The sequence below is a fragment of the Eupeodes corollae genome, chromosome 1, assembly GCF_945859685.1.
Source record: "Eupeodes corollae chromosome 1, idEupCoro1.1, whole genome shotgun sequence".
Lineage (NCBI taxonomy): Eukaryota > Metazoa > Arthropoda > Insecta > Diptera > Syrphidae > Eupeodes > Eupeodes corollae.
Window position 1 is genome coordinate 226,578,333 of NC_079147.1, and position 25,932 is coordinate 226,604,264.

Genomic DNA, 25,932 nt, shown 5'->3' on the forward strand with positions numbered 1-25,932 from the left:
GTCAAAAAGTGGTTGAAAATTACTTTAAAGAATAGATGCTTGCAGCAATTAGCGTGGTGGTCATTTAAATAATGTAGTGTTTCACACAAAATGTCAAATGTCATAGTAGACTTGTTTGTACAGTTGTGTTCATAAAAATAGCAGTGCTCTCCAAATAAAACAAAAAGGCTTTCAATATTACCTTTATAATATATTTAATTAAACTTCTAATAAAAAACTAAAATATTTTATTCATAATAATAGAAAATAAGTATCATCGATTTTGTACCGTTTGCTTTGTCCCCGTAAAACTGTTTTTAAAATATATAGCTGTTTATAAAAATAGCAGTGCATGACAAAGTACTGGATCTATTACGTAAGAAGTAAGAAAAACTGTTATAAGTTATATGAAAGTATACAAATAATTTTAGAGTTCACTAAAATCTGTTTCCCACAATTCTTGCGAATTCTTGGGGTTTGCTTTAAGAACTCCGTTCTTAACATCCCCCCACAAATTTTCGATGGGTTTAAGGTTGGAGGATTGAGCGGATAATTTCTTTTGCGCAAACCATGATTTTGCATTTTTTGACGTATGCTTTGGGTCATAGTCTTGTTGGTATACCTAAAGCAACAGCTTTTCCTCTTCAGCATAGGGTAACATAACCTCCTCGGTAATTTTGATATACTCGGTTGCATCAATTATACCCCCGATGGGATAGATAGGCCCGACCCCGTAGTATGAAAAGCAAGCCCATATTTTCCTTTTTTATAGTTACCGTGGATCGTTTGCTGCATTTTGGGGTCTTCTAACATATTCTCGACGACCCTTGGATCCAAAAAGAACGGATGTGCTGTCTTCGCTCCACAGATCAATCCTCCATTTCTCTTTTGCCCATTCCCTGTGTGCTTTGGAAAACTCCGTTCAATTTGCCACATGCCTTCTCGTCAAGAATGGTACTTTGCAGAGACTTCGGGCTAGTAACTTGGCTTCTAAAAGACTTCTTCGTATTATGACCGTGCCAACGAACATTTGAAGTCCATTTCTTATTTTCCTAGAGCCTATGGAAGGGTTCTATTTTGCTAACTGAACAATTTTTCTGTCACTTCTTTCAGTAGTCATCCTTTCTGGGCCTCGCGTTTACGGCTTATTTTGCCATTTTAAGCCGTTACTGACCATTTTCTAATAAAGTTTCAAATTTCTTCGGTGCAGTGTCTTGACTGTCCCATTGTTTATTTTTGAGCTAATATTTATTAATTATTTGTATGCTAGTATGTTAAAAATACTTAAAACTTTAAATAGTAAAATGTTTATTTACCGAAAATAACAAAAAATGAATTTCAAACACATTTTAATTATAAAATCAAAGACACTGCTATTTTTATGAACACTCTACATATATTGAGAGAGTTTGAAATAATGTGTGTGCACCGGGAAAAGTAGAGTATAACTTCAAGCAAAAAGTCTCTAATGACCGTTAGATGCAAGTTACATGTTAATTTTTTTTGTAAGAATTTCCGTTATTTAAATAATTGTCAATCTTATAAAATGTGACCAGCACTGCTATTTTTATCAACACAACTGTATGTACTATGTTGTTCAAACGTAAGCACGATCAACTGAAGGTGGAGTAAGGTTTTTAAATAGGAATTATTAGTACCTGATAAACTTATTAGCTGCCTTGCTCTAATTGAATACAAAATTGCACTACATAGCTGTTCAATCCACAACTGTCATATTACTGACAAATACAACTACATAAACATTTTTAAATTGATAACTTTAAACAATCCTTTTTGTTATTAGATTGATTTACATATACTTATTTTTAAATACTGAACGATTGATTTCATTTTAAATTTGTATGTCCTTACCGATCAGCTGATTCTGATACGTCAAAATCAGTGCCCACTACCCATTCTCTATGTTTTGAAAATTCTTGTTATGGTCTTTGAAGCGTGTACCGTTCCACTTTATTGATGTACGATATCTATAAATTGAATCGATAAACGCTTTGTTTTTTCAAATGTCAAAAGATGAAAGCTTTAAAAGTGACAGCTATCGCCATCGAAATTCAGTGATAACAAAGATAAATATTGTATGTCAAAGAAAAAGAAAAATCCACGTAAAACACCCAGATTTTTCTCCAAAATAATAAATTTTTTAGTTTTTTTTAAATAACGTCGCCCGAGAATTGTTTTGTCGTAAGCGCCAAATTGGTTTTTTTTAAACTGGATATGCAGTATTATGTTTTCAAAGGTGCTCTTTTCATTTCTGTTGTCAGAGTTTGCCTATCTCTTACCGTTGCTGAGGTAAATAGTATGCATTTTGTCGTATGTCCACAAAATAATCAACCCTTGAGTTTTGTTTTGTCGTAAGCGACAGTTTTTGGCATATACGACAAAAATTCCATGTGTTTTCACTCTTTTTTTTTCTTAATATTGTTTTGTCGTAAGTGTATAGGCTTAAATCATAAGATCAAAAATTTAAAATGAAACCTTAAAATTGGTTTGTCGTACTTGTATGAGACTCGCATATAATGAAGGACTGATCATAGAGAAATACAACACAAACAACAAAAAAATATTGCGGTTTGGTTTGTCGTACGTGTATAGAGATTTCAACTGGAGGTGCAAAAAGTATAAATACAAAGAGCGATCAAAAAAAATTCAGTCGTTAGCAGAATCTTGTTGAGTAAGGACGTGTCGCGTCGTGTGGTTGTAATGGATTCCCCGGTGAGAACAATTTCGGAGGCAATACTTTCGTAAGTACATACAAAAATTATATTGTTAATTTTGTTTTATGAGTAAACATATTTTATTGAAACTGTCAATTTTAATTTAACTTATTGTTATTATATCTAAATGTTAGACTCATTGATGATATTGTTCCAAACGAAGACGATTTTGCCGAAAACATGGAATCTGAAGATGTTTTATCTGAAAACGATTTTGGTAGGTGGATATAATTGTTTAATATTCTTTTTATTTCCTAATAAGTAACTCATATATTTTATAATGTTTATATTATTGATTTTAGATAGCGACGATTTATGTAACGATCCAACTTTCATTCCACCCAGTGAAAAAAAAGAGTTGGAAGCTCATACAGCCGAAAATATACCACCCGATAACAATGCAGATTGCCTTCCTTTTAAAAAAGAGCTCAGAAGTATACCTTCGGAGTACTTAGCATCATCAGGTTAATTTAATTTACAACGAAGCAATGACCTTTTTCTATTAAGTTTTGTTTTTTATTTTTCTAAAGAAAGTGACGGTTCTCCACACGGAACGAAAAAAAGAACAAGGCGTCCGGAACTATGGAAAAATCATATCCGTCAAAAGCTCAGAGAGTCAGGGCAGACATATGAAAACATCAAAGGGGATGTCATGCCCAAAAGGTGTCTCAAACCTCCATGCAAGACAATATGTTTCTATTTCTGCTCTAAAAACTTTTCAAGCGATGACAGACAACGAATCCATGATTCCTTTTGGAAATTGAGTGACGCTGAGAAACCGGCCTTTTATTGCAAGTATATAAAGAAAAACGACGTGCGAAGGAGGAGACAAGAATCTAGTATTATTAAAAAAAATACATTCCAATACTATCTTTCTAACGATGACAGAATACAGCAAGTATGCAAGATATTTTTTCTTAACACCCTTTCAATAAGTGAGCGAAGCATTTATTACTATTATAAGAATTTGAACGAGAATGGCTGCCCTAAACCGCAAAAAAGAGGTAAAAATGTAAAAAAAGTAATACCTCCTCACCAAATTGAAGGTGTTCGAAATCATATTGCAAGCTTTTCAACTATAGACTCGCATTACTGCAGAGCAAGCTCAAGTAGGAAATACTTAGAAAGCAACTTAAGCATAAATAAAATGTACCAGCTGTACAAAGAATTTTCAAATGATCCGGTGAAAGAGCACGTGTACAGAAGAGAGTTCAACTATAGTTTCAATTTGTCGTTTTTTAAGCCAAAAAAAGACCAGTGCGACCGCTGCCTCATTTTCAAGGCAAATGAAAATCCGAGCACAATTGAAAAGCATGATTTCGAGCAGCATAAAGACGAAAAGGCATCAATGAAGGCAGAACGAGATCTTGATCGGAAAAACGTTGATCCCAAGCATGCCACTGTCTGCTTCGACCTCCAAAGTGTCTTTGCTCTGCCGAAAGGTAATGCCTCTTCGTTTTTTTACAAGAGAAAACTAAATGTGTACAATATGACCGCAACACTTATTTTGCCAAATAAAATAGAAAAAATAACTTATTGTGGAATTTGGAATGAGTTGCAAAGTGGCCGTTCTGGTGACGATATTGCCAGCGCAGTTTCAAAAATACTGCATCAAATTTTTGTTGACTATCCTTTTATTGAAGCTCTGACTCTTTGGAGTGACTCCTGCATCCCCCAAAATAAAAACAAGGTCATGTCCACTGCTTTGATTTTTTTCATTCAAAATGCATTATCCTTAAAATTAATTACACAAAAATTTTCGGAGCCTGGACATTCTCTAATTCAAGAGGTAGATTGCGTCTATAGCTCTATTGACAAATACTTGCGCAACTTGGAAATATTTAGCCAGTTTTCACTTATGCGATATCTTAAGAATATGCAATTTAAGAACGTAAAATTAAAATTAATTCAAATGTTGCCAACAGATTTTAAAGCATTTTCCGCCAGAGCGGGCCAATTAAACTTTTCGTCAATTCCATTCAGTAAAATAAAGTTTCTGAAATATATTAAAGACGAAAAATTTACACTTTATTATAAAACGAGCGGAAGAGAAATTGAATACAAGACAGTTTCAATACTGAAAAAATCAAACAAGAGTAGCCTGGCAACTCCAAAAAATTTGTTCAAGCAAAATCTTCTTGTTTCAAGTAACTCCAAACCGTTGTCAAAAGACAAAATGAATGACCTGAAGAGTTTATTTGTTTTTATGCCAAAGGTAGATCAAAACTACTACGAAGCCTTGTTCAAATCAAAAAAATAAGAAAAAAATCATTCATAATATATTATTTAATATTATTATTTTACCTATACAGTTATTTATGTTAACGTTAGGTTTACTAACCAAAATTTTAGATTTAATCGTATATTTTATAGTCATAGAATTACTTTTTAGTTAGTTTTTATGAAACAAAATGTGATTTTAATTTTGTACCTATATTTACATTAATATTTTTATGGTCATAGGATGACTTTTTTGTTTTTGTTTTTTTTTTTTTCATTTTTAATCAAGTTGATTTTTTCACACCAAAATTGCCTTTAAACAAAGACTCAATAAATGTGATGTATGTAGTATGTATTTATGTATTGCTATATTAACCTTTATAAAATAAATAAAATTTAATTGTTATCATTGCAAATTGACTTTTTTCAATTGGTTCTCATACTAATCCCTATTGAAATAAACACGACGCTTGAATATTGAAATGTCGTACGTGCGTTTACTTTGTCGTACGTGTATAGGATGGAAACAAAAGCTTATTTTGGTGGCGTATACGACAAACTCATTTTGGGGAAAAAGCTTTATAATTTGAAAACCAAAATAGCTAGGACAGTTTTAAATACATAAATCAAAAGAAGATACTCCACACAATATATTCTAATAAAAAAAAAAAACTTAATCGCTTAGTTTTTTTTTATAGTAACGGAAACCTTTAAATGCGATTTCTCGAAATCGTGTTTTTGGGAGATACAACAAAACAATTCTCGGGCGACGACAAGTCAAAATTAAAAATCAAAACGTTCACAAAAAATATTTCGATTTACCTGACTATAATTTAAAAACCGGACTGCTGCAGATTTTTTTGTTAGTTGAGCAATTTCTTATTGAATCCTAAGAAACACGGTATTGACAACGCTTCCTCTAACGAACTGCAATCTTTGTACTTAAAACCTGTAGTTTTATGGTTGATTCACATTTGTCTGCATTTAGTTTCTGCAAAAAATAAAAAAAAAAAAAAACGTTTGTGAGATAGAGAGAAAAGACTTAAATGCAGAAGATATTCATGCAGAAGTCAAGACGGTAGGGAAAAGGAACATGTTAATCGTTATTAAAGCATCTTCTTTTCTGCAGCAACATTGCCGCAATGTTGCAAAGCTTTAAATTTTTTCTTTACTTTTATATTTTGTTACTATGCTACATTTTTACGTTTTGTTACGGTCCTATTAGGGCCCCCGCAGACTACAGACTTTTTATCGGCCGATAGTTTAGTCGGGTTGGGTTGAAAGTGCGCACACCGCGCTAACTAAAAAGTTTGGTTGGTGAACAGGGCGCAGACTATCCAACAGCTGCCGGACTATTCTCAAACTATTTTGTAACTGACTGTTGAAGCGTGAAGTAATTTGAGAGACCGACGCCATATTCAAAATTCACGCACACGACGCCAAATCACACAGCGAACTGAACTATCGGCCGACTAAACAATCGTCATTTATGAGCAGGCGTGTATGTGCTAATACTGATTACACAGTCGGCCGATAGTTGGCCGACAGATTAGTTTGAATGTAATCGGGTAGCCCACCAAACTTTTTTATCGCCGATACTGAATCGCTGTAGTGTGCGCAAATGCATTCCTCTCCATACTGATTAAGAAGCCGACCAAACTATCGTCCGATAAAAAACTCTGCAGTCTGCGGGGGCCCTTATAGCAATTAACTATCAACAAAATACTTGATATCAGCAAATTGAATTAATTGATAGTATGATTATCAAGTATAGAAATTTGTGAAAGACTGTGAATTTTATTAGATTTCATGATTATTGTGAATGATTTTATTGGTTGAAATGGCACAACGGATATCAATAAAATAGATACCCATCAATTTTCTTATCACCTACAAATTATTGGCTGAAAAGTAAACACAATAATTTGTTCGGAATTTTTTAATGGAGTTATGATGAATTTAATGTAAATCAGCAAAATCAAAATCCGCGGAGCGGATTTTTTTAGACTCGATGTATTTGGACGATCACATGTAATTTTTTTTTAATTTGGCTAAATCAAATCAGTAAATTCATTCAAAACCCGACTTTCCAAACAAGACTTAAGACTTAAAACAATCAAAAGTCAGCATTCCATTCCAAATATACTTAAAGTGGAAGAAAGAAGTTCCCAATTGACCATTTGAGCGTTGGAATTTCCAATGGAAATATTGGAATGGCAAAACCAGCCGTGTCAGTCGTTCTTAGTGAATTACTTTGGGTTTACTCAGCATTTCCCTTATAACACAAGGACTCTCTTCCATCAACTCTACAACGTTGGCTTTTAGTTTTAAAGTTGCTATTTTCGACAGAAATAAAAAAAATCAAGAAACCAACGGTTACTAGATTGCATTTGTTGATAATTGTGTCTGAGAAACATGCGTTGTTTTTTTTCATGGTCTTTTTTTAACTGTTAATTTTTCAGTTTAAGTAAGCTAAGCAGTGCGCATGGTCGCGTATCGTCTAAATATTCACCCTGTAAAACCATTTTTTTTAGAAGAAATAAGTGAGAGTGGTACTTAATAATAATCATTTTTTTACAAAATATATATTTTGGTAAGTTGTATGTGTGTTTTTATTTTTGTGTAAGTGCATGGATAGTCTAGAAAATAGACAATTTATCAAACAGCCATATATGGCTGTGTATACAGTTACGAAAAAATATATATTAAAAATCATCATGCCATATTTGGTTTCTTATGCAGTAACGAAAAAATAAAAATTATGGTTTTGTCAAATAGGTGACTCCATTATGGCATTAACAAGCTCCATTTTCCCAACAAGGAGATTCTACTCAATTCCTCATGATGGGTCGGAAAGATAAGAGGAAATCGAAATGCTGAAATCAGATAACCAAGAAGAAAGAAATGGATCCGCAGAATCAGAGGTGGTTTCTGAAACGAGTGACTTCGACTCTGAAGATGAAGAGCCTTTAGCTAGTTTTGTGCCAAAAAAGAAAATGCAACATAAGAAACAGCAGAACATAATTTGGAGTGATTCAAATCTTGGTACGTACAAAGAAGAAGATTTCCCCTTTTTAGGAAACTGGGAACTGCCAGATATCATGTCGTAGTTTAAGACTCCAGCTGAATTTTTCTCGTTTTTTTACCGAAGATTTGATTCAAATGATAGTCGATGAATCTAACCAAAAAGCTTTGCAAAGCAATATAAACAAACCGGCCAATATAACGGTAAAAGAAATGGAGTTATTTTCTGGTATTTGCCTTATTATGTCCTTGGTGAAAATGTGTTCAACAAGAGGATATTGGAGCTCAGAAATTGGTCAAAGTTTATTTTACAAGACAATGACATGCAACCGATGGGAAGACATAAAGCGATATCTCCACTTTGCCGACAACAATAAGTTTATAACACGGACATGATACACATTTTAAAGTAAAGCCTTTTCTTATTCCTTGAAGTTGACGAGCAAACAATTCCTACAAAATGCCGGCATGAACTGAAGCAGAACAACCCAAAGAAACCTAACAGATGGGGTTACAAGAATCTGGTCTTAAGGAGGGTGTCAGGTTTTAGCTATGACTTTGATCTTTTCGCTGGAGATCAAAGTAATACATATTCAGAAGATGCTCTTGACGTTGGTGTGAGTGGAAATGTTGTTTCACGATTGACTGTCACTGTACCAAGACACAAAAACCACAAGATCTTCTTCGATAACTGGTTTAATAGCCCAAAGCTTCAAGTACATTTGACCAAAACGGGACTGCTTCCATTAGGAACGGTAAGATTGGACAGAGTGCCAAATATTGTTGCTCCAACGAAAAAGGAAATGCGAAAGAAGGTTCGCGGATATACGATCGAGAGAGTGGCAGATATCGATAGTGAAAAAGTATCCATTATACAATAAATACATGAGAGGTGTGGATCTCCTTGATTCGAAGCTTGGGCTTTACCGGATCGGAATCCGACCAAAGAAATGGCCCAATAAAGTGTTCTTCCATTACTTGGACCTTTGCGTAGTAAATGCATGGATTTTATGGCGTAAAAAAAAGACGTGTACATTTTCTTATTCGACTTTAAGATGGCAGTAGCCGAGCATTTCTGCAAAAGCTGGCAAAACGTTTAACAAAAAGAAAGATCGACCAGCTTCCATCACTGGTACTCCGAAAAGCACGAAAGGAACTTTGGATTCCAATCCATCGACTTCAACCCAGACAAAAATTAAGAAAGCTTTGTCGCGACCCACTCCTCTGAATGAAGTCCGTAAGGATTTCGTGGATTATCTTCTAGAATGGAAAAGCGACAGACAGCAATACCATAATGATTGTAAATTTTGAAGTTTCATATTTTGTTCCAAATGCGGTGTTTACCTTTGCTTGAACAAAGACAGAAATTTTTGTATGTCTTTTCATATTTGAATATAAGCTTTTTTTGATTTATGTAAACATTAAAATATAAAAATATGAATTAAATAATCAATAAAAACAAAAACTTAATTATTTGTAAGAAATATCTTTACTGCATAAAACGCCATATATGGCATTTTTTTTGTTGAAAATTTACATACTTTTTCGAAAAAAATTGTTTATAAAAATCTTAACCAAGATTTAGTGGGTCATAATGCATGCAGTAGAGAGTTAAGAAACAAAATAATTGCTTATAAAAGCAACTTACATTTTTGAACAAGGAATTTTTCGTTAGTGAACAAAAAAACAACAAATACTTCACACGTAAAACGTCAAACAAAATAAATAAAACTAATTTTGATAAATACTCACAATCGGTCACGAAATACTCAAATTGATACTTGTAATAAGACTGTTAAACTTTTTTTTAAGAATTTAGTTTAAATAACTTCAATTATTGTTTGCTTTAAAAAGGCTGTAACCTATAATATAGCTAAACGCAAATTTAGGAATTGTCGATTCAAATTTTAAAAGTGAATTAATTTTCGTGTGTGGAATAGACTTCCATTAAGTTCTCTTCTACATTCGCTGTCAAAAATACAGCGTTGATGTGACATATTTGCGAGATTATACAAAAACATCTCCCAGCACCACATTCTAGCTACGGTGAACGTACAAGTAACTACTCCACCATAATTCTATGGATTTAATATAAAAAGATGATATTCAGTTTTTTTTATAGGAAATTCGAGAAATGCAAATGTCAAACTTATAATGGAGATGAATTATAACATCTTCATCAATGTTCCAAGTGTAACAAAAGCTTTAAATGTCTTTCTTATCTTTAAATTTTGTTAATATGTTACAGACACTTTGTGTTTTGTTGCACTTCTTTCAAGAATTGTATTTATTTAAATATTTGTCTAACATAAGTGGGATACTCTCCTGAAATTACATGCGTTTTTACTGTGAAATTTACCTTTTAAGCAGTATTCACATGAGCGCAGCCAACGAACGATGAATGGATTACAAAAAGTGAGTTTATCTACGTTTGAAGACATATTTCCACACAAATTATTAACAAAACGATTGCAATATAGTTTCTATTTGATTTGTGATGCTTACTTTTACTTTTCATTATAATATATTAATAAATTTAAGAAAACAAATTTATTTTAGTTGATACGAACTGTCAAACTTTATTCGCGTTCCACATTATCCACACTAGCAACGAATACAATAAACGCGCGCACTTAAACTAAAAAAATCATTCTTGGTTTGGTTTTGGTGGTGAATGGTGTTCGGCTGTGGCTCTTTGAAAAAATATGCATAAAAAGGTAAACAAAATTTGATTGATAATAAAAAACAATTGTCAAAGTCAAACTTCATTCGCGACGAATTAAAAACTCATGAGAAAGAAATATCCACAAGGGAACATGGAAATTTCCTGATCAATCAACTGTCAACCAGATTGACCACATTGCGATCGACGCACGGCACTTCTCCAGTATACAGGATATCCGAACATTCCGAGGGGCCAACATTGACTCGGACCACTACCTCGTTGTTCACGAAGTGAAGATAGCTATATCTAAACTGAAGTCAAACAAAGCTGCCGGAGCTGACGGCATCGCTGTCGAATTATTTAAAGCAGCATGTGATGACTTGACAGGGAGCATGCACCAACTCATTTGCAAAATATGGTCGGAAGAAAGCATGCCCGATGAGTGGAATCTCAGCATAATTTGCCCAATACATAAAAAAGGAGACCCTCTAAATTGCGCCAACTACAGAGGCATCAGTCTCCTTAACATTGCGTATAAGATCCTCTCTGCCGTATTATGTGAACGTCTGAAGCCGTTCGTCAACAACCTGATTGGTCCTTATCAGTGTGGCTTCAGGAAAGTCCAATATCGACCAAATATTCACACTACGGCAGATCTTGGAAAAAACCCAGGAACTTCAAATCGATACCCACCACCTCTTTATCGATTTTAAAGCCGCGTATGACAGCATCTATAGGGAAGAGCTCTACTGAGCAATGTCTAGTTTTGGCATCCCTGTCAAACTTATCCGTTTGTGCAGAATGACGATGGAGAATGCACGCTGCTCTATCAAGGTCGGAAAGTATCTCACTGGAAAGAATTGTGCAAAACTCAACCGTCATCACTAGAGGCACAATCTTCCAAAGGTCCATCCAATAACTCGGATACGCAGATGATATTGACAAAATTGGAAGATCAAAGCGTGATGTCAGTGGAGCGTTTTTGACCATTGCGACGGAAGCGAAGAAGATGGGTTTAGTGGTCAATGAGGACACTGAACAACGACGTCTTGGATAAAACGTCACCATGGACAGGTATAACTTTGAGGTAGTTAAGGATTTTGTCTACCTAGGCACCGCTATTAACACAGACAACGACACCAGCGCTAAAATCAAACGAAGAACAACTCTTGCAAACCGCTGCTTCTTTGGACTTAGAAGGCAATTGAGAAGTAAAGTCCTCTCGAGGATCTAAAATCACCATCTATAAGACTCTCGTCATCCCGGTTCTCATTTATGGCGCTGAGGCCTGGACCTGTCTAAGAAAGATGAGAGCGCTTAGGATGCTTCGGGAGAAAAAGTCTTAGGGTGATTTTTGGTCCCGTACGCATAGATGAAAAATGGAGGAGAAGATATAACGACGAACTGTACGGGCTACACAGCGACACTGACCTAGTTAACAGAATTAAAGTCCAACGGCTTGGATGGCTAGGTCATGTAAAGCGAATAGACATCAACGCTCCAGCCCGGAAGGTCTTCGAATCCAATCCCGAGGTACGGCGCAGTATAGGAAGACCATGACTCAGGTGATGCACCCAGGTGAGAGAGGACTTCAACCAACTTGGCGTGCGAAATTGGAGACAGCTAACTAGGGAGCGAGCTGGCTGGAGACGCATGTTGGTAGAGGCCCAGGTCCGCCCGAACATTAGCGCCGCCTTAAGTAAATAAGTAAGTGTGAAAGAATCGTCAAAATCGCGGAATATTCGTTCATTCGTTGGACGTGCTCATGTGAATAGGACTTAAACTATCATTTTAAGATTATGGGAAAACGCTGTGTACCTAATTTCAGCCACCTTTTTTTCTCTTATAATGCAATTCCAACCATTTTCCAAAAATATTTTTTTGGTAGGTTTTAGCGATTGTAAGGTTTATTGATTTATGTCATTACACTTTTGTAAAGGCTTGCGGGAACACCGTACTGTCAAAAACTTACAGTATTTTATAGGAAGTAAAAAAGAGTTACTGGCGTCTTCTTACTCACCTTCGAGTTTGAAAATATATTTCCTATAATAAACATGTAAATCCACTTTTATCATGAAGCTATTTGTTTCTTCTGTCCATCGAGGCCGCTTTGTGAGCAGGATGCTTTATTTATCGGTAAGGCAGTTCACCTTTCACCCAATACACAAACCCCAAACTGCCATTTCTAGTTTTACTCTACCCAATGCTACCAACCGCCACAATTTAAAAATCGAAATTTTACAAAAAGAAACGCTAAATGCCAAGAAAAGAAATAAAATCGAACACCGAAAAAATGTACGCAAGTAGAAGAGAAGGAAATAAGATTTTTTGTGTCATGCCTCACTCGTTACCCGTGCAAACAAATCTACAACACATCGTAATTGAAATTATTTATTGAAAAACCTCGACTCTTTTAATTGCAAAGTTATATTAAACTCAATTTATATCAAAGTAATCGAAGGAAAAACGCGGAAAAACTACCGAAAAGTTTGTTTTGACATTTGCCCCTCGAAAACATTTGACAGCAGCCCATCGCCCCCCTCAAAATATATAAATTTGTAACTCGTATTCGACTCGGGCTGTGAACTGAACTTCTTGGCGAGGCGAGCAGCAAATTGAATAGAAATTTTTGCGACAGCCAATCGACGAAAAAAAATTAATTGAGAAAAAGAAAATGTGCTCCAACGAGACAAGTCATTGGGAATAGTTAATATGTTGGTTGCGTTGTTAGGTAACTAAGGAAGTCTCTTTGGAATTTGGTCAAAAAGTTGCGAGGAAGTTAGTGGCGGGCAATTGTTGGAAAAGTGTTTTTCGTTCTGTTTTTGGGAGAAAAGTGTAATTTATGAATTAAACTTTGAGTGCAAGTCGAAATAGTTTATAGGGTTAAGATTCTGGAATAATATTGAATCGGTTGAAAAAGTAGCTATTGAAGATTCTTTTTTGAGGTAGTTTAGAATTATTCAAATTGTCATTGTTAGTTGAGCGGCCTAGCGGTGGACTAGAATGCGTACATGAGATTGTTGTTGAGCACTTAGAATGGATACAACAGCAAATGCTCTGGAAGAGGCAAGCTCCGAGAGTGAATACAGTGATTCGTATGAAGGTGAAAGTAATTCGGACTCGGCTGGCGGTGCCACAACATCATCAGGTGAAGAGGAGGAAGATAATGGCGATGGGGAGGGTGAAGAAGATGAGGAGGACTACTCTCCTCCAGAGGACTCAGTTGAGATGGCCCGCATCACTAAGGACACCTTGTTGCATCTGCCGAAGGGGCTTTGCGAGAATGCGGCAGTGTTCCAAGAGTTCTTCTCGATGGAAACATGGCGAATGCTTCCTGCAAACTATCAGGCATATCTAAAGAACAAATTCATTCCCCATTTTAAAGAGAACAACGAACAGGAGCAAGAGCAAACTCTAGAAATGCTCTTCAACAACAAACTAGATCGATTTCAATCCTCGCCACTGATTGATCTGCAGCGGAATCTCGAGGAGGGAAATTATCGTCCCGATGTGTTGCGGCTTCGCGAAAGCATTGCAAAATCTCGTCGGCGAGAACGGCGCTTCCAAGAATACGAACGTATCAGTCACATGGCCAAGAACATGCTTGTGTCGAGGGAACGTTTACTGCGTGTGGCGTACGAATCTCCGCAAGGAACCGAGTTGAGAGTGGAGAAAGTCTTGAAAAAGACTCCACAGCTGGACAAGACAGTGTCGGCGGTGAGAGCGCGCAAAAGATTCTATTCGGAAATTCGGCAGTTGCGGAGTCAAGTGGGCATAGCTGAGTTGAGTGATGAAGATCTGGAAGATGAACCGCTACCAGATGTCGCTGCTGATAATTCAGAACCTGCAGTTAAGATGGAAGTGGAACAAGCAAAAGAGGCAAAGATCTTAGGGACATTGCATCGCTATAAGAAATTCAACAAAATGGGACCTGTTGAAATTCTATGCGACACAAACTTTAAGAAGGTTCTATTCGAACACAAATGCAAGAAATTAGAAGAGCCCGTAAGTATTGGTTGTTATGTTCCTATTTTTACAGTCACTTGTTGAGAATTTGCTAGTTTCCTTTTATCGGAACTTTTCCGTTTCTGTGTCTAACAGACAAACCAAAGGTCACTTGGCTTCTGTCCAAATTTTTGAGTGTTCCCTTAAATTCTTAACAAAACTGTTTCTAAACCTTTTAAAATTAAAAAGAGAAGTGTGTTCATATTAAATGGTTTTGTAATGTTCTAAGGAAGTTAAAGTTCTTTTAAATTGAATTATTTAAAGCCTTAAATCCCTTTACGCAGCTTCTGTGCTTTTAACAAAATTGAGACTTCATTAAAATGATTAAAAATTTGTATTTTTTTTCCATAGGATCGTCCCGAGTTCGAGACAAACGATATTCGTCTTAGAGACGTTTATGCCCGAACACAAATGACTGGAAGCTATAAGCGCGTCTTTGCTTCCGGCAAAACACCTGGACGCAAGCCAAAAGCGAAACTCCTTCAAGAAAAAACCGAAGAACAGACACCTGTGGAAGTTAAGGTTGAAGTTAAAGAAGAACTTCCCACCACATCACCGACCTTGGTAACGCCCCCAGCCCACCAACCACCAAAAATACAAACCCCACCCGACAGAATCTATGTGGAACCACCAATACAACAGCCACAACCACAGTCGCAGCAGGCGCAACATTCAATTGCTATGTCTCCGCCACAACAAACAATTGAACCAGCTACTTTCGAGCAGCAGCAACAACAACAACAACTAGAAGATTCGGAAGAGGATGAGGTTGTGAACGTTGAGGCAATCGAAACGACGTCAATGTGCCAACTACCAATCATCAATGGCTCCGATTTCGTGCACTCGGAAGAAGTCATAATTCCAATGACTGAAATCAAGGCAGAGGAACCTCCAGAACCGGCTATTCCTTCGCCTTCGCCACCCAAACTCACGTCATACCATGGCAAAATTAAAATAGCAACGTTCTCAGATCTGAAGGGCATAGACGTGATGAATATTCCAATGGATATGGACGACTCTTGTCTAAGTGAAGCGGACTTCAACTCTTCGCATAGTGAGCCAGTTGTTAATGCTCAGGTGCAGCAACAAACTGCTGCACCAATAAACACAATCAAGAACTTCGTACCAACATCGAGTCCTGAACTGATGCAAGAGACACATGCTTGTTTCCTATCGCTCATCCGAGACATCTTCTGCTCCACACCCAACCATCGTATGAAGCTGGATGACTTGCGGGAGAAGATTAATGTTTGGCTTTCCAATCCCATCACAGCCTTAAACGACTGGTACTGTTTGGCCGAGAGTTGGTCTTCGTTAGTAACGTCGGCGATAAATTTTCTAGCAGGGGATTTCAGTGACCAACCGGATGAGTATGTTCCGTACATAGAATACAAGTCCCAATTGAATATATACCAGTGGATTGGCGCAAGTCGAGACTCTGACACACACCTCGTCCAGTTGTGCAAGTACTGGATGTCGCGCAAACACGAGATGACCCACAAACCCATTCAAAAAGCAGACATGACTCCCAGGAAGTCCATAGATTTTGATGAGAATGGGTCCAACGAAAGGGCGACATCTCCTCCACTGCCACGCTGTCCAACAGCCTGGGCCGTGCAGCCTTCCAGTCCAGAAGAAATGCTAGAATTCCAACGCCAAGAGAGGGAACGTTTCGAGAACCCCCATCGATCGTTTACATATCGGATGCATGGCTATGAAAGTGTTGTCGGCCCCGTAAAAGGAATATACACTCAGATCTTCGCCCTAACGAAGGCCCGAGGGCATAGTATGATGATCGGCGATCGTCCAAGTTTTGTAACAATTCTCACCTTGGTCAGAGATGCAACTGCCCGTCTCCCCAATGGAGAAGGCACCCGAGCTGATATATCAGAGCTCCTTAAGTGTTCGCAATACATTAACCGAGATGCTCCGGAAAATGTTCTCCAGACAATTGTAAGTGGAGCTCTTGATCGAATGCACACCGAACACGATCCTTGTGTTAGATACGACACCAAGCGGAAAATTTGGATCTACCTGCATCGAAATAGATCGGAGGAAGAATTCGAACGAATGCATCAGCAGTATCAAGGAATTGGCAAGCACAAGAAGCCAGCAAATCGCAAAGTCAAAGCGAAAATCGTCATTAAAGAAAACGTTTCAATTACAAGTCCAACGACTCCATCGTCATCGCTGCCAGCTTTGATGCCTTCGAATCCAATTATCGTCAGTAGTTCGCCAAATCCACAAAAGAACACTCAACAGCAGGCACAGAAAACGGTTGTGAAGCCTGAATTAATATCCGAAGATAAAATAGAGGTCATCGAAACACAGGAAGTATCTACTGCAGACGATGCACTATCACCTGCATTACCAACGATACAAGTCCAGCAGCAGCAGCAACCACAACAACAACAGCAACAAAAACAACAAACACAGTTTATTTCGCAAAAGATCTTTGCTACCACAACGAGTAGTACCTCTCCCCAACAACAACAGCAACAAGCGCAAGCGAAAAAGCCAAATTCAACACCAATAATTGTTTCAACCCCGACTGGTATTCAAACGGTTCATGTTTCGGCAGCCAACAACTCAACTTTAATTACAATTCCTAGTTCTTCAACAAGTTCTAGCAGCCCTGAGAAGAAGCAACAGCAGCAGCAGCCAATACCTAGCCCCACAATTGTATTCCCAACAACGCAACAGATAATTGCAACAAGTCAACAGCCACAGCAACAGATCTCCGTCTCCAACAAGAAGATCTCCCTCAACAAACCCATAATTATAAATCAAACAGTTGCCACCGGTCAGCAACAGGTTCGTCCTCAACAACAGCAGCAGCAAACCCACCAACAACAACAAGGTTTCATCATTCCCATCAACATCAACAACTCGGAGCAGTTCAAGGTTATGGGAAATTCTATTCTCCTAACCGACCAACAGAAAGCCAACATCAATTCCTCAACCCCCACAACATTCATGCAACAGCAATCGTCTAAGAATATAGTGCGCCTGGCTGGCAATAAGTCGCTGCTATCACCCCAATTAAACAAAGTCCAGCCGCAGACCTTGCAGAAGCTACCAACAATCACGGCAACTGCTATCCGACCACAGTTGCAGAAGACAATTGGTGGAATATCACTGATAAATAATGCCACAGTTGGCGGAGTCAAAATGTCCTCACAGACTCTGACGAATCTCCAACAGAAGCAAATCATCCAGAGTTTCCTCAATCAGCAGGGCAATAAGCAACGACTTGTTATTGGGAATTTGGGAACGGTCATTCCACAGCAGCAACAACAGCAATTACTGCAGAATAAAAACGTTATCATTCAACAGACTTCACAGCCACAGAAACTAATTAATGCTGCCTCATCAACTGTTGTGGCGTCGACTGCAACCAACACTGGCACTGGCACTATTATCTCGACTTCGTCGCAGGGAGGTAACATCATTGGATCGCCGATCTTTCAAATCCATTCGGCGCCTTCAACGCAAGGGGGAGCGACTAAGATTCAGACGATTAGCGCTAGTAGCTTGACGCCGCAGCAGCAACAAGTAAGTACTTTTAATTTAATCCTTCTTCCTTTTCTTAACAAACATTGGACATTCTTCTAATTCTTATTCCAAGAGAAAAAGATTTTTGGAACCTGGCCATGTTTTCTAGAAGAAAATTCTGAATCCTAAAACTTGTTTAAATTCAATCAATTTCTATTTGGAAATCTTCCCTTAATTTCTTTCAGTACAAGTTCAGTGAAAATAAAAGCCTTGAGAGTTTCGAAACTCCTCGGCGTTGGAAAGAAATAGGCTTCAGGGGCAATTTTAGAGATTTTCAATTTTTGGATGGAATTTTTGTGGGCTTGGTCTTGCATCGGACTTTAATTTTACCTCTTTTAGATTGTACCTCATGTGATGAAGCCACTTAAGTATAGAACAAATCTAAAATACCGAGTGACTTTATACCTTAGCAAGATACTTTTGATATTCTTTCAAGTAGAAGAAGGTAGGGTTTATGAAGCCGCAGCAAGACCATATTCACCACTGTCAAAACTGGTAAACCACTTTACTCAGTAAAGCCAACACATAGTTACCAACCGTTGTGTCCCAGGGCAATGTGACATTGACGGAAATGATAAAGCAGACAAATTGGCCAAAAACGGATTAAAGCTTCATCCTAGCCTTATTGTATCAATTATTTAAAAGCAACTAGGTTAGGTTAGGTAAGGTTAAAGTGGCTGCGGATTTATAATCCACACACTTAGGCCAAAAGAAAAGGCCCATTGTGATACCACATGAATCTAGAGAATTACTTCTTACTAGTCGAACCATTTTGAGCTTTTTATAAAGCGAAGAAGATATTTGATATCATTTTTAGCTAGTTCACTGGGATTATCGAAAGAGTAGTCTCCCAGATGAAGTTTGTGCCTTAGTAAAAGAGCAGGGCAAGTGCAGAGAAGGTGAGAGATTGTTTCCTCTTCTTCTTCGTCTATACAGCTCCCGCAGAAGTCATTTGAGGCTACACTAAGTCGTATTGCGTGTCTGCCTATAAAACAGTGTCCCGTACGGACACCTATTAGGGAGCTAATATGAAGTCTGGTTTGAGATAACAAGTCTTTAGAGCGCCTTAGGCCTAGTGAAGGCCATATGAGTTTTGTGGCTGCGCATGTTGGTAAATTGTGCTGTTTCTTTTAGCAGAAGTTTACAATGTAGCTTTCGGTATACCTATCATTTCTCCCTTTCAGGTGATATAAGTATAATAATAATTTCCTGTGATGTCTCTGTGGCCCGGCACCCAACAGAGGTGAATGTTTAATTACTGCACCATCTCCATAAGAGACGATCGACAATCGAGGGCCGTTTGAGATTTGGTTGAGACACCGTCAAGAGATTTAATAGCAGCCTGACTGTCAGAGAAGATGCGGATATCAGAAGTTGATATTTCGGTTTCTCTTAGCCAAGAGAGAACCTCTTTGATCGCTAAAATTTCCGCTTGGAAGAAGCTTCAAGCTTTTCTGAGTATACACCACTACCAACTTTCCCATTTGTCTTGGATCCATCTGTATAAAAATGAATGCTTTTGTCATCCAGGAGTTTTATGTGTTCCCATCCATCTCTGGATGGAATGGGTAAAGTTTTTTTCTGAATTGGGGTTTAGGAATAGTGTAGTCTATGTATGGTTCAAAATTATGGAGTGCCCCACATTGTTGTTGGTCCATTGAGATGAGGCATTGAGTCTTATAGCTGTACTCGCTGCTACTTGTTTGCTGAAGATGTCGAGGGGTGTCAGATAGAGGAGAGTGTCTAACGCTGCTGAGGTTGTGGTTCTCAATGGCCCGCGCATGCAGTGCATTGGACTCTGCTGAGTTTTTCGTAGTATTTGACTTTCTCCAGTGCAGTCCACCATACTGCAACCCCGTACATATGTAAGTATTGGTTGGATGACCGATGTGTACAGTCAATAGGTTATGCGAGGTTGAAAACCCCATTTTTTCCCCCATGGCTTTCTTGCAAAAGAAAAGAGCTGCTGTAGCTTTTTTAACTCTTTCCTGAATATTAGATTTCCAACTTAATTTTTTATCCAATATCATACCAAGGTATTTGGCTTCATTAGTAAAAATTAGTGGTACACCTTTTATTGAAGGAGGAACAATTACTGGGATCTTGTATTTCCGTGTGAAAAGGACGAGGTCTGTTTTTTGAGGATTAATACTAAGTCCGCAGTGATCAGCCTATCTAGTGAATATATTGAGTGCGTTTTGGAGAAGGTCTCTCAGTGTATTAGGATTTTTCTCTGTGACGGCGATAGCAACATCATCGGCACACGCAACCACTCTGTGGCCTTCCCTCTCAACGGATATTAGAAGTTCGTTTACCACTATGTTCCACAGGAGAGGGGGCAGAACACCACCTTGCGGAGTGCCTCTACTGACAGACCTTTTCGTACAAAAATCCCCCCTCCTAGAGGTGATGATCCTGCTTCTTGGCATTAGATTAATCAACTCACAGATTGAGTATTCGACGTTAAGGTTCATCATAGCAGAAGTGATAGAGGATTTGTCAACGTTGTTGAAAACGCCCTCAATTTCCAGAAAGGCCACCATAGTAAATTCCTTTTGCTCTAGGGAATATTCGATAGTTCTTACCAGAGTGTGCAAGGCTGTTTCTACCGATTTCCCTTTGCAGTAAGCATGCTGAGACATCGATAGTCTCTTATCAATGCTATTACGTATATGGATCGTTCCAGATTTTTGAGAATGAATAATGACAGGCTAATAGGCCTTAGGTCTTTAGGGTTGCCCGCCTTTTGAATGAAAACTACCTTTACATCTCTCCATCGCTGAGGTATATAGACCAGATTTATACAACTTTTGAAGGTCATCTCAATGATGGGCAAAGTTATATCAATGGTAAATTGTACCTCAGCTGGTACGATTTGATCTGGACCTGGAGATTTATAAGGTTTAAAAGGAAAGTCTTTATCGTTGATCCGATTTTTGAATCTGGATCAAAAAACCTAGTAACGAACTATAGACCAATAACTAAGCTACCTGTTGTTCCAAAGCTTTTAGATAGCCTTGTTCAAGATAAATTTAGATCTTACATAAATCAACATGTAAGTAAATATCAACATGGTTTTTGGAAAGATAGGTCTACTAATTCTAATCTAGTAGAATTTAAAAATGTTGTCGTTAATAATCTGGACAATCGAAAACAAGTTCATGTGATTTGTACAGACCTTGTAAAAGCCTTTAGTAAGGTTAATTTACACATTCTCTTAAAATAAAATTCAAGCGTATGGCTTCCATTTCCATGGACCGGTACTTCAATGGTTTTGTTCATACTTGGTCGAAAACAATATGTAAAGATGGAGGACTTTTTCTCAAAAGAGATTAAAGTAACTTCTGGTGTTCCAGAAGGTAGTCATATGAGTCCTTTAATATTCTTACAAGTAGTTGAAAAGTTCAAAGACTTTTGGGCGTTATATTTGATTTTAAATTGAATTTTAACTTACATATCAATTATATTGTATCCAAAGCAAATTCTTTACTTGTATTCATCAAAAGAAACTCATTATAATTTAAGGACCCTCACACCATTAAATCTTTATACTGCAGTATTGTGCGTCCTGTTCTTGAATATAACTGTGTTGTTTGGAGCTCTACAACGGAGTTTAATAAAAAGAGAATTGAAAATGTTCAAACAAAAATTTCTCACATTTGCCTTCGAAATATTTTTGAAAACAATACCTATTACTTGTAATACAAACTCTTGAGTCGAGAAGAAAAATGCCTAGTGTCATGTTTATTCGTGACATTTTGACTTCAACTATTGATTGTGAGTGTTGGCTTAACTGCTTGCATCTGAATGCTCCTTCAATTTCCTTAAGAGCCTTGTCCATTGATTCCCATCATAAGCTATATGGACAACGTGAAACGGTTTCCGCAAGTTGTAATTTATTTAATATGTTTTATTCTAATTTATGGAAAGAATATATTTTAGCAAGAAACATTTAAAAAAAGGAACTTCAATTAGCTAAAGATAACTTCATTCAAAAAAACATTGACACATCGAAAAAATTATGGAATAATATAAAAAATCTAGTTTTAAATAAGTACCATTGTGAAATAAAAAATGTAGCATTTAAGGAAAATATGTTATATGACGGTAAAGAAATAGACAGTGAATTTAATAAATATTTTATAACAAGTGTTGAAAATATCGCGGAAATTCAAAAACAAAGTATTCTGATAAAACTGATATCACTAACACTGTTAAATTTAAAACTATTAACAACAGAGATATTATTGAAGTTTTAAAGTCGATGGGAAAAAAGAAAGACTTCAAATTTATGAGTGCGCAAATGTTTTTAGACGGTTTTGAAATACTTGGCCATATATTATTTTCAATTTTCAATAAATTTATATTAACCGGTTGTTTTCCAAGCAAGTGGAAGGAAACGGGACAACAAAAATACTGTCATTTGCGGTCTTGTTGGATCTCAAGAGAGCCTTCGAAACAGTTGATCGTAAAATACTTCTTGACTTCTCAAAAATAATAAGTTGAAATGGTTTGAGTCATATTTAAATGCTCGAACACAGCGTACGTCGATGAACAATAATGTGTCTGATGCGAATGAAGTGAAAACCGGTGTACCTCAGGGCTCGGTATTGAGGATGTTCTCGTTCCTATTATATATAAATGATATAAACTTGGCAGTTAAATATTGTAATTTATGTATGTTTGCCGATAACGCCCTTCTCTTCATTTCTGGGAAAGATATGCATGAATGTACGGAGAAAATTAATAATGACTTGCGATCCATAAGTGAATACCTGATTATTAATAAGTTAAAACTGAATGTGAAGAAAACAAAGTGGATGTGTACAATGGTTGTGCGGAACTGAATGTAATACAAATTAATGGAGAAAATATAGATCGTATTGATGAATTTATGACCTTAGGAGTAGTAATTGACAATAAAATAAACCTTAAAGCTAATACGGTAATTGTTTGCAAGAAACTGTCGAAAAAAATATACTTTCTTGGCTAGATTAGGAAAAATATGTCAATTAATACTGCAATTAAAATTTATAACGCGATTGTTAAACCACATTTTCAATATTGTTCTCTCTCTCTCGAATTTTAAAATGTGCGCGTCTTACCCATATAAGAACTATGTTACAGAAACTTAACTAGCTTAGTATAACTCAGATAATTAAATTGAATGTTTTATTGTTTGTATTTAAAATGAAAAACAATATGCTTCCAAAGTACTTAAGCAATAATTTAAAATATATATGTGATTCTCAACCTTAGAAGTGCTCAAAACTTTAGACTTGATAAGAAAGCAACCTCTAGAGCGCAGAACACAATGATGTTTTAAGGTTTCCAATTATATAATAATCTTCCTAGTGAAATTAAATCTTTAAATAATATAAGACATTTTAAAAAAGAAGTAATTAAATATTTGAAATCAGATAATTAATAAGATCTATTAAAATTTGTTGAACCAAATGGCTTTTTAACCAAATCACATGCTCTTTACACTATTTAACCTTTCATTTATTTTTGTTCATTGTATCAATGATACATATCTGCAAAAAACCATATAATATGAAAAATTTACAAATACATCAGATTTTTAATAAGAAAAAATTATCATTATAATAATAAAAAATAATTAAAAGGTCCTCCCCGCGCGCCGGTTGAGAGGGGAAAGAGGGCGGTGCATAATAAAATAAACAAAAACAAATTGAAAGGATTCTTACTATGAATGAAGAATGGGCTACTCATCTTCACTAGCCTAATCAAAAGAAGGATGATAATTTAAGAGAAATAATTTGTGATGACCTATGCGACGCCTTATCCTTGTTACCTAAAGACTTTTTTTAAATTTTCCTCTAAATCCTCACCAACCTTTCTCGACCTTACATAATCCTTCTACTCTTCTGGGAAGCACAATTGACCCAATGAGATCCAAATTATGCCTTTACTGATCATCCCGTTATACGTAACCTTTGATAACAATTAAGTTAAGCCGTGCTAAGGGAGCTGTCAAAGTTCAAATAAACAAAAAAAAAGGAAACACTAACTTTACAATACATAGTTATAGAGCTTGGAACCATCCATCTCATTCAGCATACTAAGAACTTGTTGCTCTGATGAAAAGTCACTTCCAAGAATATTTTCTCTAGTTTCCCTTAAAGTGAGACACATTCCGACGAAATGTATGACGTTCTCTCTTTCTGCTAAATTACAAATAGTACACTCCAGTGGTAAATCGGGTCTGTGCGGTAAGAAGTTCAAGTTGAGTAGTTCGCTTCTTAACTTGACCATTGTAGAAATGACGTTTACATTATTTGCATCATGGACGTAGTTCATGTCATTATGGTTGAGCCTACTGTAAGTTGTTCTGAACAAGGACCCAACTGCTTCAGCTGCATATTCTGTTCTACACTTCTTATCTACCGCTGCTATAACTTGGTACACAAGAGCTTTATGGCTGAATCACTAACACGCTTAAGCTTCGGCTTCATCTGACGTTTACGAGTTCAGCCATAGGAATTCAATACATTCTATCACAATGGAGCTTCGACCTTACGCTTCGTTTGACAGCCGTAGGGAAAATAACGTAATATAACTCAAAACGGAAGCTCTAGTTCAATTATCTGAACATTTGCTTTGTCTGACAGCTAAACAGCTTTAAAAAAATGTCAACAAACAAAATATATGCTCTTTAGAGGGATGAAACAATAGAAATGTCATTCACAGCAACCTCGAAGCTGGCCCACCGTTACGCAGACGAAGCCGAAGGTGAAGCGTGTTCTTGAGGGTAAGATGACTTTATAATTTGTTCTAACATTGGGAAGTCTACATTATGGTCTAATTTTAGTTTCAAATCAAGTTGCCTATATGCCAGGATTCTTGAGATGTTCCATTTGAGTCTAGGAAGTAATAGCTTGTTACAGGTGGTTGTATAAGCCATTGTAAAGTAACAACCACTAAAAAATGATCGGAGTATGGGGTTTCTTTGATCTCAAAATCTTTCATCATATAAAATTGCATAATCAATCACTGATGCTCCTTGTCCTCCACAAAATGTATGATTTCCCTCACAATCACTCGAACTGGTTCCATTTTGAATACGAAGTCCAAATGAATCACATAATTCTAACAGTTTCCTTTTCTGGCATTACAAATAGTACCTTTTGATTGCTTTAAAACGTCCTTTACTTCGTTCATTACTCCTGACTCAAGACCGATTCTCGCGTTCAGGTCACCAATCAGCATAACGTTTGAAGATCCTCTTTCGTTAATTACCTCCATTAATTTTCGTTTCTAAATTAAGCAAGAAGTCCAAAAACATTGTTTAAATTATTAAGAAAATTTCTCTTTAATAGACTTTTAACCACGGATCAAGTTATTTCAAGTACATTTATTGCTTATGAGTTTGTGCCCCAAGGGTAAGTTCTAGGACCACTCCTTTTCTCTTTATAAACGATCTTTCAAATATTTTTCATAGCAATCGCCATTCACATGAATGCAGATGATGTTTTGCTCTACACTTTACTGAACTCACTTGAAAATACGTTACTAATAAAACCATCAAAGACTCTTGGAATGATTTATTAAGTTAAGCTAACTTAGCTTTGCGACAGTAATGTGAAGAAACTTCCATTTTATTTTAATGCTTCCCAATGTCATGACTAATTCATTTTTTTAAAATAAACAATGGAATGGTAATATGCTAATAAATGTAATGTTTTGTAAAGGAACTGAGATCCGGTCATAGCCCCTCATTCAGAA

At 36.7% G+C, this 25,932-nt stretch overlaps 1 protein-coding gene across 1 annotated transcript in view; it reads left to right on the forward strand.

Moving 5' to 3' along the window:
* The first annotated feature begins 12,793 nt into the window (after nucleotides 1-12,793).
* LOC129939574 (nuclear factor related to kappa-B-binding protein) overlaps nucleotides 12,794-25,932 on the forward strand; it is a 15,773-nt gene continuing 2,634 nt past the window's right edge. Inside the window, exons 1-2 of the mRNA XM_056047638.1 lie at nucleotides 12,794-14,628; nucleotides 14,980-18,183. Of these exons, the coding sequence (XP_055903613.1) occupies nucleotides 13,660-14,628; nucleotides 14,980-18,183 (4,173 nt within the window). The 5' untranslated portion in view covers nucleotides 12,794-13,659. The remainder of the gene's footprint in view (nucleotides 14,629-14,979; nucleotides 18,184-25,932) is intronic.